The sequence below is a fragment of the Salvia miltiorrhiza genome, unplaced genomic scaffold, assembly GCF_028751815.1.
Source record: "Salvia miltiorrhiza cultivar Shanhuang (shh) unplaced genomic scaffold, IMPLAD_Smil_shh fragScaff_scaffold_143_1, whole genome shotgun sequence".
Lineage (NCBI taxonomy): Eukaryota > Viridiplantae > Streptophyta > Magnoliopsida > Lamiales > Lamiaceae > Salvia > Salvia miltiorrhiza.
Window position 1 is genome coordinate 317860 of NW_026651418.1, and position 14969 is coordinate 332828.

The window sequence follows — 14969 nt, forward strand, 5'->3', positions numbered from 1 at the left end:
TTTCAAGCACGCTGCGATTTCCAGCCAATCTCTTCCTCTCTCTCTCTTTCTCAAAATTGTAATTTACAGCCATAGCTCGCCGAAAAAAAATTTGCTCGCCCAACTCCGTCGTCTGACCCGTCGACGTCGAAGCGCATCCATGCTTCGTGTTGTTGCTCCGTCGTTGTCGAAGCCCAGCTCACGCACAAACGCCACCGTCAACGTCTGCCGCTGCCGAAGCCCCACTTTTCCGTTGCCAAACTAGGGCTCAAAGTTCAGCCCTTGTCATCCAACCCGTCGCCGACCCTTGTCCGCCGCTGAAGCCCCATTCTCTACCGCCGAACTAGAGCTTAAAGCCCAGCCGCTGCTGCTGCAATCCGCCGCCCAGTTGTTGTCTGTCGCGAGTACACGATGGAGTACTCGATCGTGTACTCGATCGATCGTGATCGAGTACTCCATCGAGTACACGATCGAGTACTCCATCGAGTACTCGCCAGAAATTATTTTCTTCTCTTTTTTTCTTCGCTAAATATGTGTTTTGTAATGTGTAGGTTATTGCAATTTGTAATGTTGGATTTCATTGCGTAACTATATGCATTAACTTGAGTGTGGCTATAATATTTGATGATTGGATAATAATTTAGTTGATTATTATATTTGATGGTTCGATTATAATTTGCACAAGTGTATAATTCGTTAATAATTAAATGCAACATAATTTTGATTATAAATCTCGAGAAAATAAGTAAAATTAAAAATTGTGCAAGATGTACACCGAGTACTCGATCGTGTACTCGATGGTGCCATCGAGTACACTGAGTACTCGATGGTTCCATCGAGTACACCACCGAGTAATGAAAAATAATAATATTTTTTGTATTATTTTTTGGATTAATTAACAAATAAAATGTTACATCGTTTGTACTCTAAACAATGAAAAAAAATTATTATTCGATACGATACTCGGTAGTCCATCGAGTAGACCGACTACTCGATGGTGCTATCGAGTACATGATGACCGACTACTCGATGGCGTTCTCCATCCAGTACTTCATCGAGTAGTGAAGTAGATATTCTACACTTCAATCATTTACTCTAGTGCAATAGTAAAATACACTTAATACTTATATTTTTCACCATATTTAGCATAAACGCGTTAGTTAAGAGCGGGGGAACGCTTCGTATCATTAAAATTCACGAGAGAAATAGCGAAATTGAAGATCGTTCTTCATTACTCGATGGAGTACTCGATGGCGTTCACCATCGAGTACTCGACCGAGTAGTGAAGAACAATGGTGATTTTTTTTTATCAATTATTGTGATTTCAACCCACATTCCTTGTTTATAACGTCAACGGGGGTATATTTGGATATTATATAACATGGGGTGTGATAATCGATGAACACGTGGCATGTATCCTAAGTTTGAACATAAAAGTCCACACTATGTCTTATGAAGTAGATATTCTACACTTCAATCATTTACTCTAGTGCAATAGTAAAATACACTTAATACTTATATTTTTCGCCATATTTAGCATAAACGCGTTAGTTAAGAGCGAGGGAATGCTTCGTATCATTAAAATTCACGAGAGAAATAGCGAAATTGAAGATCGTTCTTCACTACTCGATGGAGTACTCGATGGCGTTCACCATCGAGTACTCGACCGAGTAGTGAAGAACAATGGTGATTTTTTTTATCAATTATTGTGATTTCAACCCACATTCCTTGTTTATAACGTCAACGGGAGTATATTTGGATATTATATAACATGGGGTGTGATAATCGATGAACACGTGGCATGTATCCTAAGTTTGAACATAAAAGTTCACACTATGTCTTATGAAGTAGATATTCTACACTTCAATCATTTACTCTAGTGCAATAGTAAAATACACTTAATACTTATATTTTTCACCATATTTAGCATAAACGCGTTAGTTAAGAGCGAGGGAATGCTTCGTATCATTAAAATTCACGAGAGAAATAGCGAAATTGAAGATCGTTCTTCACTACTCGATGGAGTACTCGATGGCGTTCACCATCGAGTACTCGACCGAGTAGTGAAGTACAATGGTGATTTTTTTATCAATTATTGTGATTTCAACCCACATTCCTTGTTTATAACGTCAACGGGAGTATATTTGGATATTATATAACATGGGGTGTGATAATCGATGAACACGTGGCATGTATCCTAAGTTTGAACATAAAAGTCCACGCTATGTCTTATGAAGTAGATATTCTACACTTCAATCATTTACTCTAGTGCAATAGTAAAATACACTTAATACTTATATTTTTCACCATATTTAGCATAAACGCATTAGTTAAGAGCGAGGGAACGCTTCGTATCATTAAAATTCACGAGAGAAATAGCGAAATTGAAGATCGTTCTTCACTACTCGATGGAGTACTCGATGGCGTTCACCATCGAGTACTCGACCGAGTAGTGAAGAACAATGGTGATTTTTTTATCAATTATTGTGATTTCAACCCACATTCCTTGTTTATAACGTCAACGGGAGTATATTTGGATATTATATAACATGGGGTGTGATAATCGATGAACACGTGGCATGTATCCTAAGTTTGAACATAAAAGTCCACACTATGTCTTATGAAGTAGATATTCTACACTTCAATCATTTACTCTCGTGCAATAGTAAAATACACTTAATACTTATATTTTTCACCATATTTAGCATAAACGTGTTAGTTAAGAGCGAGGGAACGCTTCGTATCATTAAAATTCACGAGAGAAATAGCGAAATTGAAGATCGTTCTTCACTACTCGATGGAGTACTCGATGGCGTTCACCATCGAGCATGTGACACATATTTTGATTTTTAAAATAAAAGTCCACATTATCTCTTATGTAGTATATATACTACATTTCAATTCATTTTTCATTGAATTTTGCACAATCACGTTATTGAAGATTGTTCTTCACAACACGATGGAGTACTCAATGGTATTCACAATCGAGTACACCATCGAGTAGTGAAATATAATGATGATTTTCTTTCAATTATTATGCTTTCAATCCACGTTTTTTGTTTGTAACATCAACGGGAGTGTATTTGGTTATTATAAAATACAATCGATGATAATTATTATCGTTATTACATGTTTCATTTCAACATGTGACACATCTTTTGATTTTTAAAATAAAAGTCCACACTATCTCTTATGTAGTATATATACACACTTCAATCATTATTCAAGTGCAATAGCTAAGTACACTGAAAATGTTCATTTTTCAGTGAATTTAGCACAAACAAGTTATTTAAGACCGGCGAAATGCTTCATATAATGACAAATCTCGAGAAAATGAGCAAAATTAAAGACTGTTCTTCACTACACGATGGAGTACTCGATGATGAACGTCATCGAGTAAACCATCGAGTAGTGAAGATCAATGATGGTTTTCTTTCAATTATTTTGATTTAAGTCCATGTTGCTTGTTTGTATCACCAACGAGAATTATTATCGGTATTATATTTTTCATTTCAACATGTGACACATGTGACAAAATTGAAGATTGTTCTTCACCACTCGATGGTCAACACCATCGAGTACTGAAAAACAATGATGATTTTTTTTTCATTTATTATTGTGATTATAAAATATGTTATATATTTTTTTCACTAAGATTAAAGATTGTTTGTTTTTTTAAGTATTGTCATTATAAAACATGTAATTATTAATTAATTATACACTTATTTTACATGTAATTATTAACTATTATACGCTTGTGCTAATTTTGATCGCACCATTAAATATGATAATCATATAAAATTATCATCCAATCATCAAATATTATAATCCACCACAAATCAATTCAAATTAATATCAAAATAGTTTAGTTTTCAAACAAAACGTATAGTTATATAACTCAATCTTCTAGTCATTCTTGACTATGCGTATAGATACTCAATGACATCCACCAATATTGCAAATTGCAATGACCTATACATTGCAAAATACATATTTAGCACCAACTTCCCAAAAACAATAATAAAAAAAGAGAAGAGAAAAAAAAATCTGACGAGTACTCGATGGAACACTCGATCGAGTACTCGATTGAGTACTCGATCGAGTACTCCATCGAGTACTCGATCAAGTACTGGACGCGAGGGTTTGAACAATGCGGCTTCGATTAGAACTTGGGACGTGTGGGTTGGAGCTTGAGACGTGATTCTAAGGTAGAGAGAAAGAGAGATGTGATTTGGAGAGATTTGGGACATGATTCTAGGCTAGAGAGAGAGGGAGAGGCGTGATTAATTGGTTTGGCAGCCATGGCAGCCATGGTAGAGCTCGAAAATCAGCCATGGCAGCCATGACCAATTTTAGAGGAAACAGTGGGGGCGAACGACGACGGGCCGGCGGCAGCGGGGACGGACGGTGACGGGCCGGCGGCAGCATGGGTGGATTGCGGCGAGCTGGCGGCAGCAGGGGCGGATGGCAATGGGCCGCCGGCGGATGGCGGCAATGTGAAGAAGAAACATGAAGAAAAAAAGAAATGTGTATAAAAATAATATATAAAATGTAAAAATAAAAATATAAAAAATGTGTTATAAAATGTAAAATTTAAATAAATACAAATATGAAATAAAAATATAAAAAATCAAAGGGCACTCTAGTCTTTTAAGTTAAAAAGGGTTGTTTAACTTATGTTTCATAAGGAGGGGCTATATAACTTATGTTTTTATGAAAAATGGCTAAAAGTGATAATTCCCACATTTAGGATATTATTGAACATATTAATTAACTTCAAATTTAATAATTAAAACATATATAATTATATTTCATTTGTCAATAATCAAGAACCACCACATAAGTAACAATAAATACAAAAAGAAAAAGATAAAGAGTTATTAACGCCTAAATACACGAACTTTGAGCTTATTTTGGTTTTTCCACTCATTTTTTTTTTCATGAAATTTGAGAATTGTCAAAAAATACATGAACTTTGGCTCATTTTTTTTCCCCATGAAATATATTGTTATTAAAAAAATGATCCAAATAATTATTTTGTATTTAACTAGCTAGCTTAATTGATTTAATTAATGATAAATGATAATTATTCATGAGTGACATGATTTTTTTTTAATTTGAACTCGTAATCAAACGACATCGTTTTGAAAGAAAAAAAAATTGGATCATTTTTATAATAATATATTTCGTGGGAAAAAACAAAATGAAGCCAAAGTTTGTGTAACTTCTGATAATTCTCAAAGTTCGTGGAAAAAACAAAAAGAGTCAAAGTTTGTGTATTTTTTGAGAATTTTCAAAATTCATGAGAAAAATCAAAATGGACCGAAAATTCGTATATCTAGATGCCAATAACCTAAAGATAAGTGATTGATAAATCGGCTTACAATCGTTTATCAATCCAAAGTTGGGTGGATTATATGATATATCCAATCTCAATTATTTGAATGCCAAGATCTAAAATGCATCCAAGTTATCACTATAACCAACCTCAACCAATCAAAATTAATAATCATTGTCGGAGATCACTCTAGGATTTCACACACTCCGGATTTCGAGAAAAACGACACCGTAGACGAAGTAAAAGCTCCATTTTCCAGTGAAGAAAAGACGGTGGAGAAGAATAGCGAAAATCAGTTCGCCAAGTGTTCGACAAAAAGCCCAGATGAAAATAACTGCTTATCTAATAACGGGACTCCATCACAAAACTATTTTAAATGAGATAAAATTAAAACTTAGCAAACTTTGAACATAAAAAATATTTTATAAACTCAAAAGCACAAACTCACAAGTAGCAATCATAAAACAACAATCTGATGTCTGGAAAAGAACAAAAAAGCAAGAAAGAAAAGCTCATAATAAATATTTGTCTTGAATCAACTTCTCCTCTGTGTTGGAGTAGCTCTCTTCCTTGTCTTCTTCTTCTTCTTCTTGTATGTATATCCAACACCAAAAAAGAATTCCACCAACCATCTTGGCCTTCCAAATCGAATAATCCAACAACCAATTCCAATTCCAACTATGATTCCACTTCCATATCCCATCACCACACTTCTCCATCCAAATCCATCTATAAATCCATAATCATCATCTTCGTCATCTTGTTCTTCTGGCTGCATCCGCTGCCCATTCTCCTCGTTGCATTTTCTCGTCAACGGAAATCCACACAATCTCAAGTTTCCCACATATGAATCATTCTCAAATGTGGAAAACTGAGTAGATTGTGGTATTTGCCCCACGAGATCATTCATTGAAAGGTTTAATTTCGCAAGAAATGTCAAGCTTGTCAATTCACTTGGAATACCTCCCTCCAATTTGTTCGATGACAAGTCCAATGATTCAAGTACACTTATATTTCCAAGAGATGCAGGTATGTGTCCCATGAGATTATTGTGGGACAAATTCAAGTATCTCAAAGAATTAAGATTACCTATGGAATCTGGAATACTACCAGAGAAATTGTTGGAGGATAAGTCAATGGTTGTAAAGGTTTTCAACAATCTATTCAATAACTGATCCAGACCTTTCAAGGTGATTCTCATTTCCAGAAAATATAGAAAGGTCTGATCATCAAGATATAGATCTGTCTTATTTTCCTTCACATCCATCATTGCTCTAAAGTTCTTGAAATATGTTTGAGGGAGAGACCCCACAAATTCATTGTCAGATATATCTAAAACTTGCAACTTTTGAAATGGAAGGTTGCTTCGTGAAGGCAGCGACATGTTACCATCAAACTTGTTGGACTTCAATATGAGTACTCGAAGCTTAGGAAGAGCTTCCATCCAAAACGGAAATTCGTCTTGTATTCTATTATTTCCAACGTCGAGACCCTTCAGACTTTTGCAATTGATTAAGGATTTAGGTAATCTTCCTTGCAATTTATTACCACTCAAATTGATGGACTGAAGACTACAACCTTTGATAAATATTGATGGAATGGGGCCACTAAAGTTATTTGCATTTAAATGAAATATGAACAACGATTTGCTCAAGTTTCGAAAGCATTGTGGAATTGTCCCTTCCAAACTGTTATTTGAGAGCAGAAGAAACTGAAGGGATGTCAAGTTGCAGATGCAGAATGGAAGCTCACCATTTAATTTGTTGGAAGAGAGCAATAAATTCTCCAAATTTGATAGATTCCAAATGGTGGATGGTATTGGACCTGGAAGTTTGAGAAGTCAACGTAGATATATATTGCTTTAGAGACAATCTGGATACATAAAGAAACATGGCAATGAAGAAATACATTAATATAGCATTGGCTAACATTGATCCTTAAAATTAATAGAGTTACAATATGGCTGGAAACAACAAATCCAATTATTGTTAAAGTATTTAGTTAATTAAGCACGAGCTAATTAAATGAGAACAACCTAGCAAGTTGAGAAATCAAAGATTCAAAATTAGATAAGTCATCCTTTTCTATTTCATATTGCACATGGAGTGACAAAGGAATTAGACAAATCGTATAGGCAAATTTCCTTGCAATTTATTAACACTCAAATTGTTAGACTCAAAAATACACCGTCTCATAAATATTTGATGGAATGGGGCCTTTACATTTAGATGAAATATGTCCAAAGATTTCCAAACTGTTATTTGAGAAAATAAAAATTTGAAGGGAGTCATGTTGCACATGGAGAATGGAAGCTCACCATTTAATTTGTTGGAAGAGAGGTCTAGCTCCGTCAAATTTGATAGATTTCCAATGGTGGATGGTATTGGACCTAAAAATTGGATAACCCTTCATATAAATCACTTTAAAGATAGAGATGTAAAGCACTCAGATCTTTTGACACAAATTAGCTAAGTCATGCAATTCGAAAAAAAGTGTTTTCTATTTTTTTTCTTTTATTATTAATATCATTCGTGTTTTATTTCATATTGTGCATGCATTGGCAAAGGAATTAGACAAATCGCATATCTTATCATACCAAATGTAAAATTTTAAAAACACTAGTTCAAACAAAAATGGCCAAAGATCCGATCAAGTTTGTAAAAAAGTTATTATGTCAAGTTGCAGATAAAGAATGAAAACTCACCATTTAATTTGTTGGAAGAGAGGTCTAGCTCCATCAAATTTGATAGATTCCCAATGGTGGATGGTATTGGACCTAAAAATAGAAGAACCCTTCGTTTCAATCACTTTAAAGATGGAGGATAGTAAGAAAGACATTTTGTTTTGTACTTGAAAACATACGCTCAAACTTTATTATTTGCTAAATGCCTTTAAAGTATAAATCAATTAGCAATGCACACAAGATATTTTGTTACAAATCTTATATTTCCCTGTATCACGAAGACACACCAAGTATACTTGATGACATCATAATTTAACAAATCATCTAACATTGAGAAAATAGAAGATCCAATATGTCACGACCGGCCTTAATTAAGGATAATTAATCCGGGAAAACCATGACTGGGGAAGGGAAATTAAGAAGCGGGTTGAGAAAGGGGCGCATAAAAGAATACTCAAAGGACTTGAATACGCGTGAAATATTCCTTAAAAGGGAAAAAGGCATAGGTCGCATAAAAAGGTACTCAAAGAACTTGTATACGCGTTATATTCCTTAAAAGGAAAAAGGCATCGTTAGAGGCTTGAGTAAAACTTTATCAGAGTTTGCAACGGAAGGCGTAACTGAAATAATCAGTGTTTACAGCGGAAAGCATAACTGAGATACATGTATGAAGACATGTATCCTTTCTGAGCCTACTTTAGGTTCGACAAAAACTCCACTCAGCAACAACACTTCATCGCCCATCACAGCTCAACCTGCACAAACATAAACATCGAAGGGCTAAGTACAAGAGTACTTAGTGGGCAGTGCCAAGCATATAACATAATATCAACAACAAAACACAACTTCGCATAAGAGGCATAAGTTTCTTTCATATCATTTGCTCATTAAACATTTCCAAATTCATAAATAGCATAAGGGCATTCTTCATCATCAATCTTCATTAACAAACATCGTGTCGTGGAGAAGGCCTTCCCCAACGAACACGGGCATCGCTCCGTGAAGGGGGCCTCCCTCAGCGGTCACGGCATCGTACTATTGAGGGAGGCCTCCCCCAATAGACGCTGTAACACTGGCATACTGGCATACTGGCATCGCGCCGCGAGAGAGGCCTCTCTCAACGGACACGGGCATCGCGCCGTGAGGAAGGCCCTCCTCAGCGGACACGGCATCGTACTGTTGAGGGAGGCCTCCCCCAACAGACGCAAGCATCAAACATAAGCATAAACTTATCAGCGTAAAGCATTCAAGCGTAAATAAGCGTAATCATTTAATGTGCATCATAATAAAGCTTAACTCATTTAAGCGTAATAAAGCATACCATACTTGAAGATCCAATTTGCATTTTAAAGCATAACACTTGCATAGCATTTTATTTACGCGTAAGAAATTGCCCACCTGATAGCAAAATTTTGCTAAGGTACTGTGACTCCTTGAATAGTTCTTACTCTCGCGCTTGACCTTAATCACGAGAATATAAAATAAGACATTGATTCGAGGAAAATTCTCAATTAATGAGAAAGCGTAATTTAACTATGCATGAATCTTGTATGCATGAACTAACATTTTCGAACGATATTCGGGGCATCCTACTATTTATCCTCGTTAATAGATTTAACTAACTTCCGTCCAACGCGGTCGAATAGAGCTGTGATTCTTCCTTTCCCATCGGAATATTCTAATTGTAAAATAGATCTCGCATTTGTACTCGATCGAAAATAAAGAACTAACTCGGCTTTAATCGAGGTGTGATAACGTAAAAATTATCGGGCTTTTCAAAATTTAATAAATAATTGAAAACATTTCTCTTGAGTTAAGAACACCAACAATATTCTTACTCGTCTTTCTTTAATAATTGGATTTATAATTAAAACCAATTAAATACTTTTATTGCAAGTAAAAATGCAATTTCATGTCATGCTTAGCATATAATAAATAATTTACTTAAAATATGCACATAATAATAATACAATATTATTATGTAAATCATCTTTTGAGAAAAAAAATTAATTAAACTAAATAAATAGTCTAATTAAATAAATTAATAAGTATTCATTTTTCTTTGAACTGCAGCCCAGTTAAATAATAAGGTAGCCTATTTCTTAAAAAAAAAACATAAGCCCAATGTTTCAATTTAAATCAGGGCCCAAAGACTTTAATAAAATCGGTCCAAAGACTTTAATAAAATCGGCCCATAGCCAAAGCCCAATACCATTTAAACACAAGCCCAATCTTTTAAAAGATAAAGGCACAATTAAAATAAATGAATAGGCCCAAATTCCATTTAAATTAATTCAAGCCCAATAAAAATAATGAGAAGAGCCAATTAAATTAAAGATTTGCCCATTTCGAATTTATTTGTGAAAGCCCAAGCAATTAAAATAAAATCAAGCCCAGCTTAAAATAATTCGGCTCACAATAAAATATCTCTAGCTCATTCTTTATAAAGTCGGCCCAACTGAAAATGAATAGGGAGGAGCCTATGAATTCAGTTCACTTAAAAGAAATAAATTCAGCTCATTCTTTAATAAACTCAGCCTAAATATCGGCCCATCAAGAAAATAAGAAGCAGCCCAATTAAATTAATAAAAGAGGCCCAAAGTAAATAAATGCAATGGCCCAAACCAAATAAAATGACAAGCCCAAAAATTTAAAAGGAAAGAGCCCAAATCAAGCCCATCTCTTTTTCTTCTCTTCTCAAATTCTCGGTCCTTCATTTTTCTCTCTTCTCAAACTCGCCGCTGCCCTCTTTTTCTTCTCTTCTCAAATTCTCTTTTCCTCTCCGGCGAAGCCGCGCCGGCCGAGCTTCTGCTGCTGTCTCTCTCTAATCCCAACTCAAGGAGCCGCTCATCACTCTTCCTCAAAGCTTACGCTCGGCATCCTCAAAACTCTGATCGGCTTCACCTTCTCCGGCTAAATCTGGCAGGCTGCGCCTCCTCCGGGCGTTCAGCTGTCATCTGCTTCGGTTGGCTTCGACCGGCGACGAGTCTAACCCCGGCGCCGTTCTCTCTCCTCCCCGCAGAGCCCCAAAATCGAGCCCTAAAATCTGGAACACCGCTGCTACTCCTTCGTTCGGAATCCGGCGAGCATCGTCGGCTGGGAGCGGCGCCGTCCAACTCCGGTTCTCAAATCCCCCTCCGACGTCGAGCCCTAACTCTTCCCTGAGGTTTCAAACTCCGACCTTCATCTCAAATCCGACCGCGGAACCCAGATCGAGCTCTAACTTTCAATTACCAGGTCACCGCTGCTCCGCGTCCCCGTCTGAAATCGCCGCCGACTGCTGCTGCTTCGCCTGGAGTCGTCGCCGACTGGAGTTGCTGCTGCTCGTCCGGTGGTCAGCGGACGTCGTCTGGGAGCGCCGCCGCCGGTCTTCCACGGCTACCGCGTCGCCGTCCCCTTCACCTCTCGATCCGACCTCAGCCGAGGCGGGTGCCGCCGCCGCTGCTGTCCAGAATCGGCGAGGGTACTTCGCCGCTGCTTCTCCGGCGTTCGGCTCTTCCTTCTCTGTCCGTTGAGCTCCATCAGGCAGCAGGAGATGCCGCTGAAATCTGTCATCTGCTCAAGAACCAGCTCAAGCCTCTCTCTCTCTCTTGGTTCAGGCGATGTCGCTTCTGCTCAGCTGACGACCTCCATCTCCTCTTCATCGGTCAGCGTTGACGTCATCTGGTATCCCTCCCCGATTTAATGAAATCAGGTACAACAAATACTACTCCTATCTTTCCCCAAAATACTAGGTTCGGTTTCACTAGATCGTGAAGGAAATTCTCATTCTATAGTCTATGTTTTTCATAAAAATGAGTTCATATAATCTGTTGGTTTGCTAGTGAGTTCTATGTCGATAATATGGTCATGCTTCTCCTCTCATACTATGCATTTCTAAAACTGGGCATATGCTGCATATAGCCGGAACTTGAATAAACTGAAATAATGAATACCTTGCGAATGTTTTGGGCTTGGTTGGCTGCTGTGATGTTGAGTTAAAAGAACTGGAATGACTGAACTGAAAGATCAAACTTGTTTCTTTCAATAACTGTAAGTTGTAATTGGAAGGAGATGATGAATCAATACTAATTTTTTTACCTTAATGTTTCTGGCAGAGAGTGAATGAGTGATTTCTCTCACTTTTCGGTTGTAGTGTATTGAATGAATTGAAACTTGAAAACATTGGCAGGTTGAAATGGAGGCTCCCCTGCTCTTTGGGAGATTCTTGGTGAAAAGTGATAGTGAGTCTTGCGTTGCTTGGCTGAAGTTGAGACTAAGATAAGGAAGAGTTGTTGCTGCACTAGTATGGTGGGGGAGTTGGTGGTTGTGGAGTTGGTGGGGAGAAAAGGATGGTGGGAAGGAGTGTGGTGGAGTGGATGGTGGAAGAGTAGGTGTAGTGGTGGGAAAAAATGTAGTGGAGGATTAATGATGTATATTCTATGTCTCGGTGATTCTGTAATTGTAATAAAATACTGGCTTCTGTTCATTATTCGTGTATAAATTAAATACGTAGATTTAATTCACTTCATACGCCATTTAATATCTAGATTAAATCCGTAGATTTAATCTGCGTTGCAGTCGAAATAATTCCTTGACTTCTATGCACTAATAAATATAATTGCTTCTGTTTTTCGATTAATAAATAACATGACTTTGCTAAGTCAGTTACAACTTGGAAATAATAATTATTGAATGGCTCAATAATCCGTCGCGTTTTTTTTTATACGTTATAAAAGTATAAAGTTAAAATAATAATTCCGTTTCTGATAAAAAAATCAGAACCATAAACTGGATTCATTTATAAAAATTGCATTTACTAGTTTTAATCATAATTAAAAGAGCGGGCTACTACATACTACCCCTCTTAACAAAAATTTCGTCCCGAAATTTGCATATCTCTGCTAAAACAGTTCGGGGTATTTTTCCTTCATCTTGTCTTCAAGTTCCCACGTAGCTTCTCTTGTCTGCGGTGTCTCCATAAGATTTTCACTGATGTGATTGAGGCTGATTTCGCAAGTGTCTACGTATTGCTGGCAAGGGTTGCGGTTGTTCTCAATTGCTGAACCTCGTTGTCTGTTGGGGCATTGCGTGGAGTAGTGACCATTTTGGCCACAATTGTAACAACCGTTAGTTCCGGCACGACAGACACCCCTATGCATCTTACCACAATTTGGGCAAGGTGAAATTCCTTGTCGTATTCAACCACAGATTTCTTTCCTTGCTTCAACTCGTAGAACTCAACTTCTTTCTTCTTCCTATAGCTTTTCGGAATATATTTATCATATAATCCTGTCTTAAAATCTTCCCAAGTATAACTTGCCCATTGTTCAGGTGTCAGAATTTTTCGTCGTGCTTCCCACCAGAAGTCAGCTGATCCTGTTAGCTGGAATGAGACGCAAGATAGGCGCTCCTCATTAGTACAACGTAGGAAGTTGAAGATGCGTTCCATTGCACGCACCCAAATCTCAGCTTCAGCTGGTTCACTTGTTCCGTCAAACGTAGGTGGATTTTGCCTTAAAAAGAGTTCTTCGACTCTCCTAGTCGGGGGCGGAGGGGATGGGTTTTGTCCTTGAGCATCTTGTGGTTCTTCGGGTACAGCGTTACAGTTTCTGCGATTGTTATTGTTTCTCGCAGGGCGTCCTCTCTTAGGCGGCATTCTGGTAGCAAAGATGTGCCAATTAGTACACTCTAGCATAATCTAATACAAGCCTCTAAAGAATTCTTGTACAGGTTAACTTATTCTAACTTGTAAACAAGTCATAACTCCAATGACAACATTGATGTAGTAAGCTTTAAGGGTCCTTAGCATCTCATTTCCATGAGTCATATCAATTCTCAAGCATATAATATCTCATCATCTAAACTGGATACTTAGGCATAAGTCATGGAGATTTATAGCGGCTATAAAATCATGAGCTTAAAAATTATTCTATACGCATCACTTATCTTGCTGCCTTCACTATAGCCACCAAAAGATACAATCTAATTTCTTCTATGTTTGCTTCTATGTTCTGTAGTAGTGGTGATCTCATAACTTAATAGCTCTATGTTCATATGGATTCATTCCATAGGCATACTTAATCGCGCTTGCGTAAATCATTTCATTCAATAACAACATAACAAAGCTATTGACAGTTACTCACTTTGTTATTACGATAATTCTCACTTTTTGTAAACATTAACTCAAAACTTGGAATAGCTTACCAATCTGCTTCGTTGAGTGTGATGCGATGAAGTGCTGAGCTTTGTCGATTGAACTCTAGACACTTTAGTGATCAATTCAAAGTTTGGCTTAAATAAACTCTTAGGCTCAGAGCAAACGAACTGCTCTGATACCACTCTGTCACGACCGGCCTTAATTAAGGATAATTAATCCGGGAAAACCATGACTGGGGAAGGGAAATTAAGAAGCGGGTTGAGAAAGGGGCGCATAAAAGAATACTCAAAGGACTTGAATACGCGTGAAATATTCCTTAAAAGGGAAAAAGGCATAGGTCGCATAAAAAGGTACTCAAAGAACTTGTATACGCGTTATATTCCTTAAAAGGAAAAAGGCATCGTTAGAGGCTTGAGTAAAACTTTATCAGAGTTTGCAACGGAAGGCGTAACTGAAATAATCAGTGTTTACAGCGGAAAGCATAACTGAGATACATGTATGAAGACATGTATCCTTTCTGAGCCTACTTTAGGTTCGACAAAAACTCCACTCAGCAACAACACTTCATCGCCCATCACAGCTCAACCTGCACAAACATAAACATCGAAGGGCTAAGTACAAGAGTACTTAGTGGGCAGTGCCAAGCATATAACATAATATCAACAACAAAACACAACTTCGCATAAGAGGCATAAGTTTCTTTCATATCATTTGCTCATTAAACATTTCCAAATTCATAAATAGCATAAGGGCATTCTTCATCATCAATCTTCATTAACAAACATCGTGTCGTGGAGAAGGCCTTCCCCAACGAACACGGGCATCGCTCC

General features: G+C 37.2%; 1 protein-coding gene and 1 long non-coding RNA gene across 2 annotated transcripts; both read right to left on the reverse strand.

The window, feature by feature from the left end:
* Window positions 1–5852: 5852 nt before the first annotated feature.
* On the reverse strand, window positions 5853–6761 carry LOC131002554 (receptor-like protein 19). Its single transcript, XM_057929023.1, has one exon. It carries the CDS (start codon window positions 6759–6761, stop codon window positions 5853–5855), a length of 909 nt encoding a protein of 302 aa, XP_057785006.1.
* A 3637-nt stretch (window positions 6762–10398) lies between these two features.
* LOC131002531 (uncharacterized) lies at window positions 10399–12237 on the reverse strand. Its single transcript, XR_009094329.1, has 2 exons — window positions 12081–12237; window positions 10399–12000 (listed from the first exon to the last, which is right to left on the reverse strand). It is a non-coding gene; the product is annotated as an uncharacterized LOC131002531 (long non-coding RNA).
* Between the last annotated feature and the right edge of the window lie 2732 nt (window positions 12238–14969).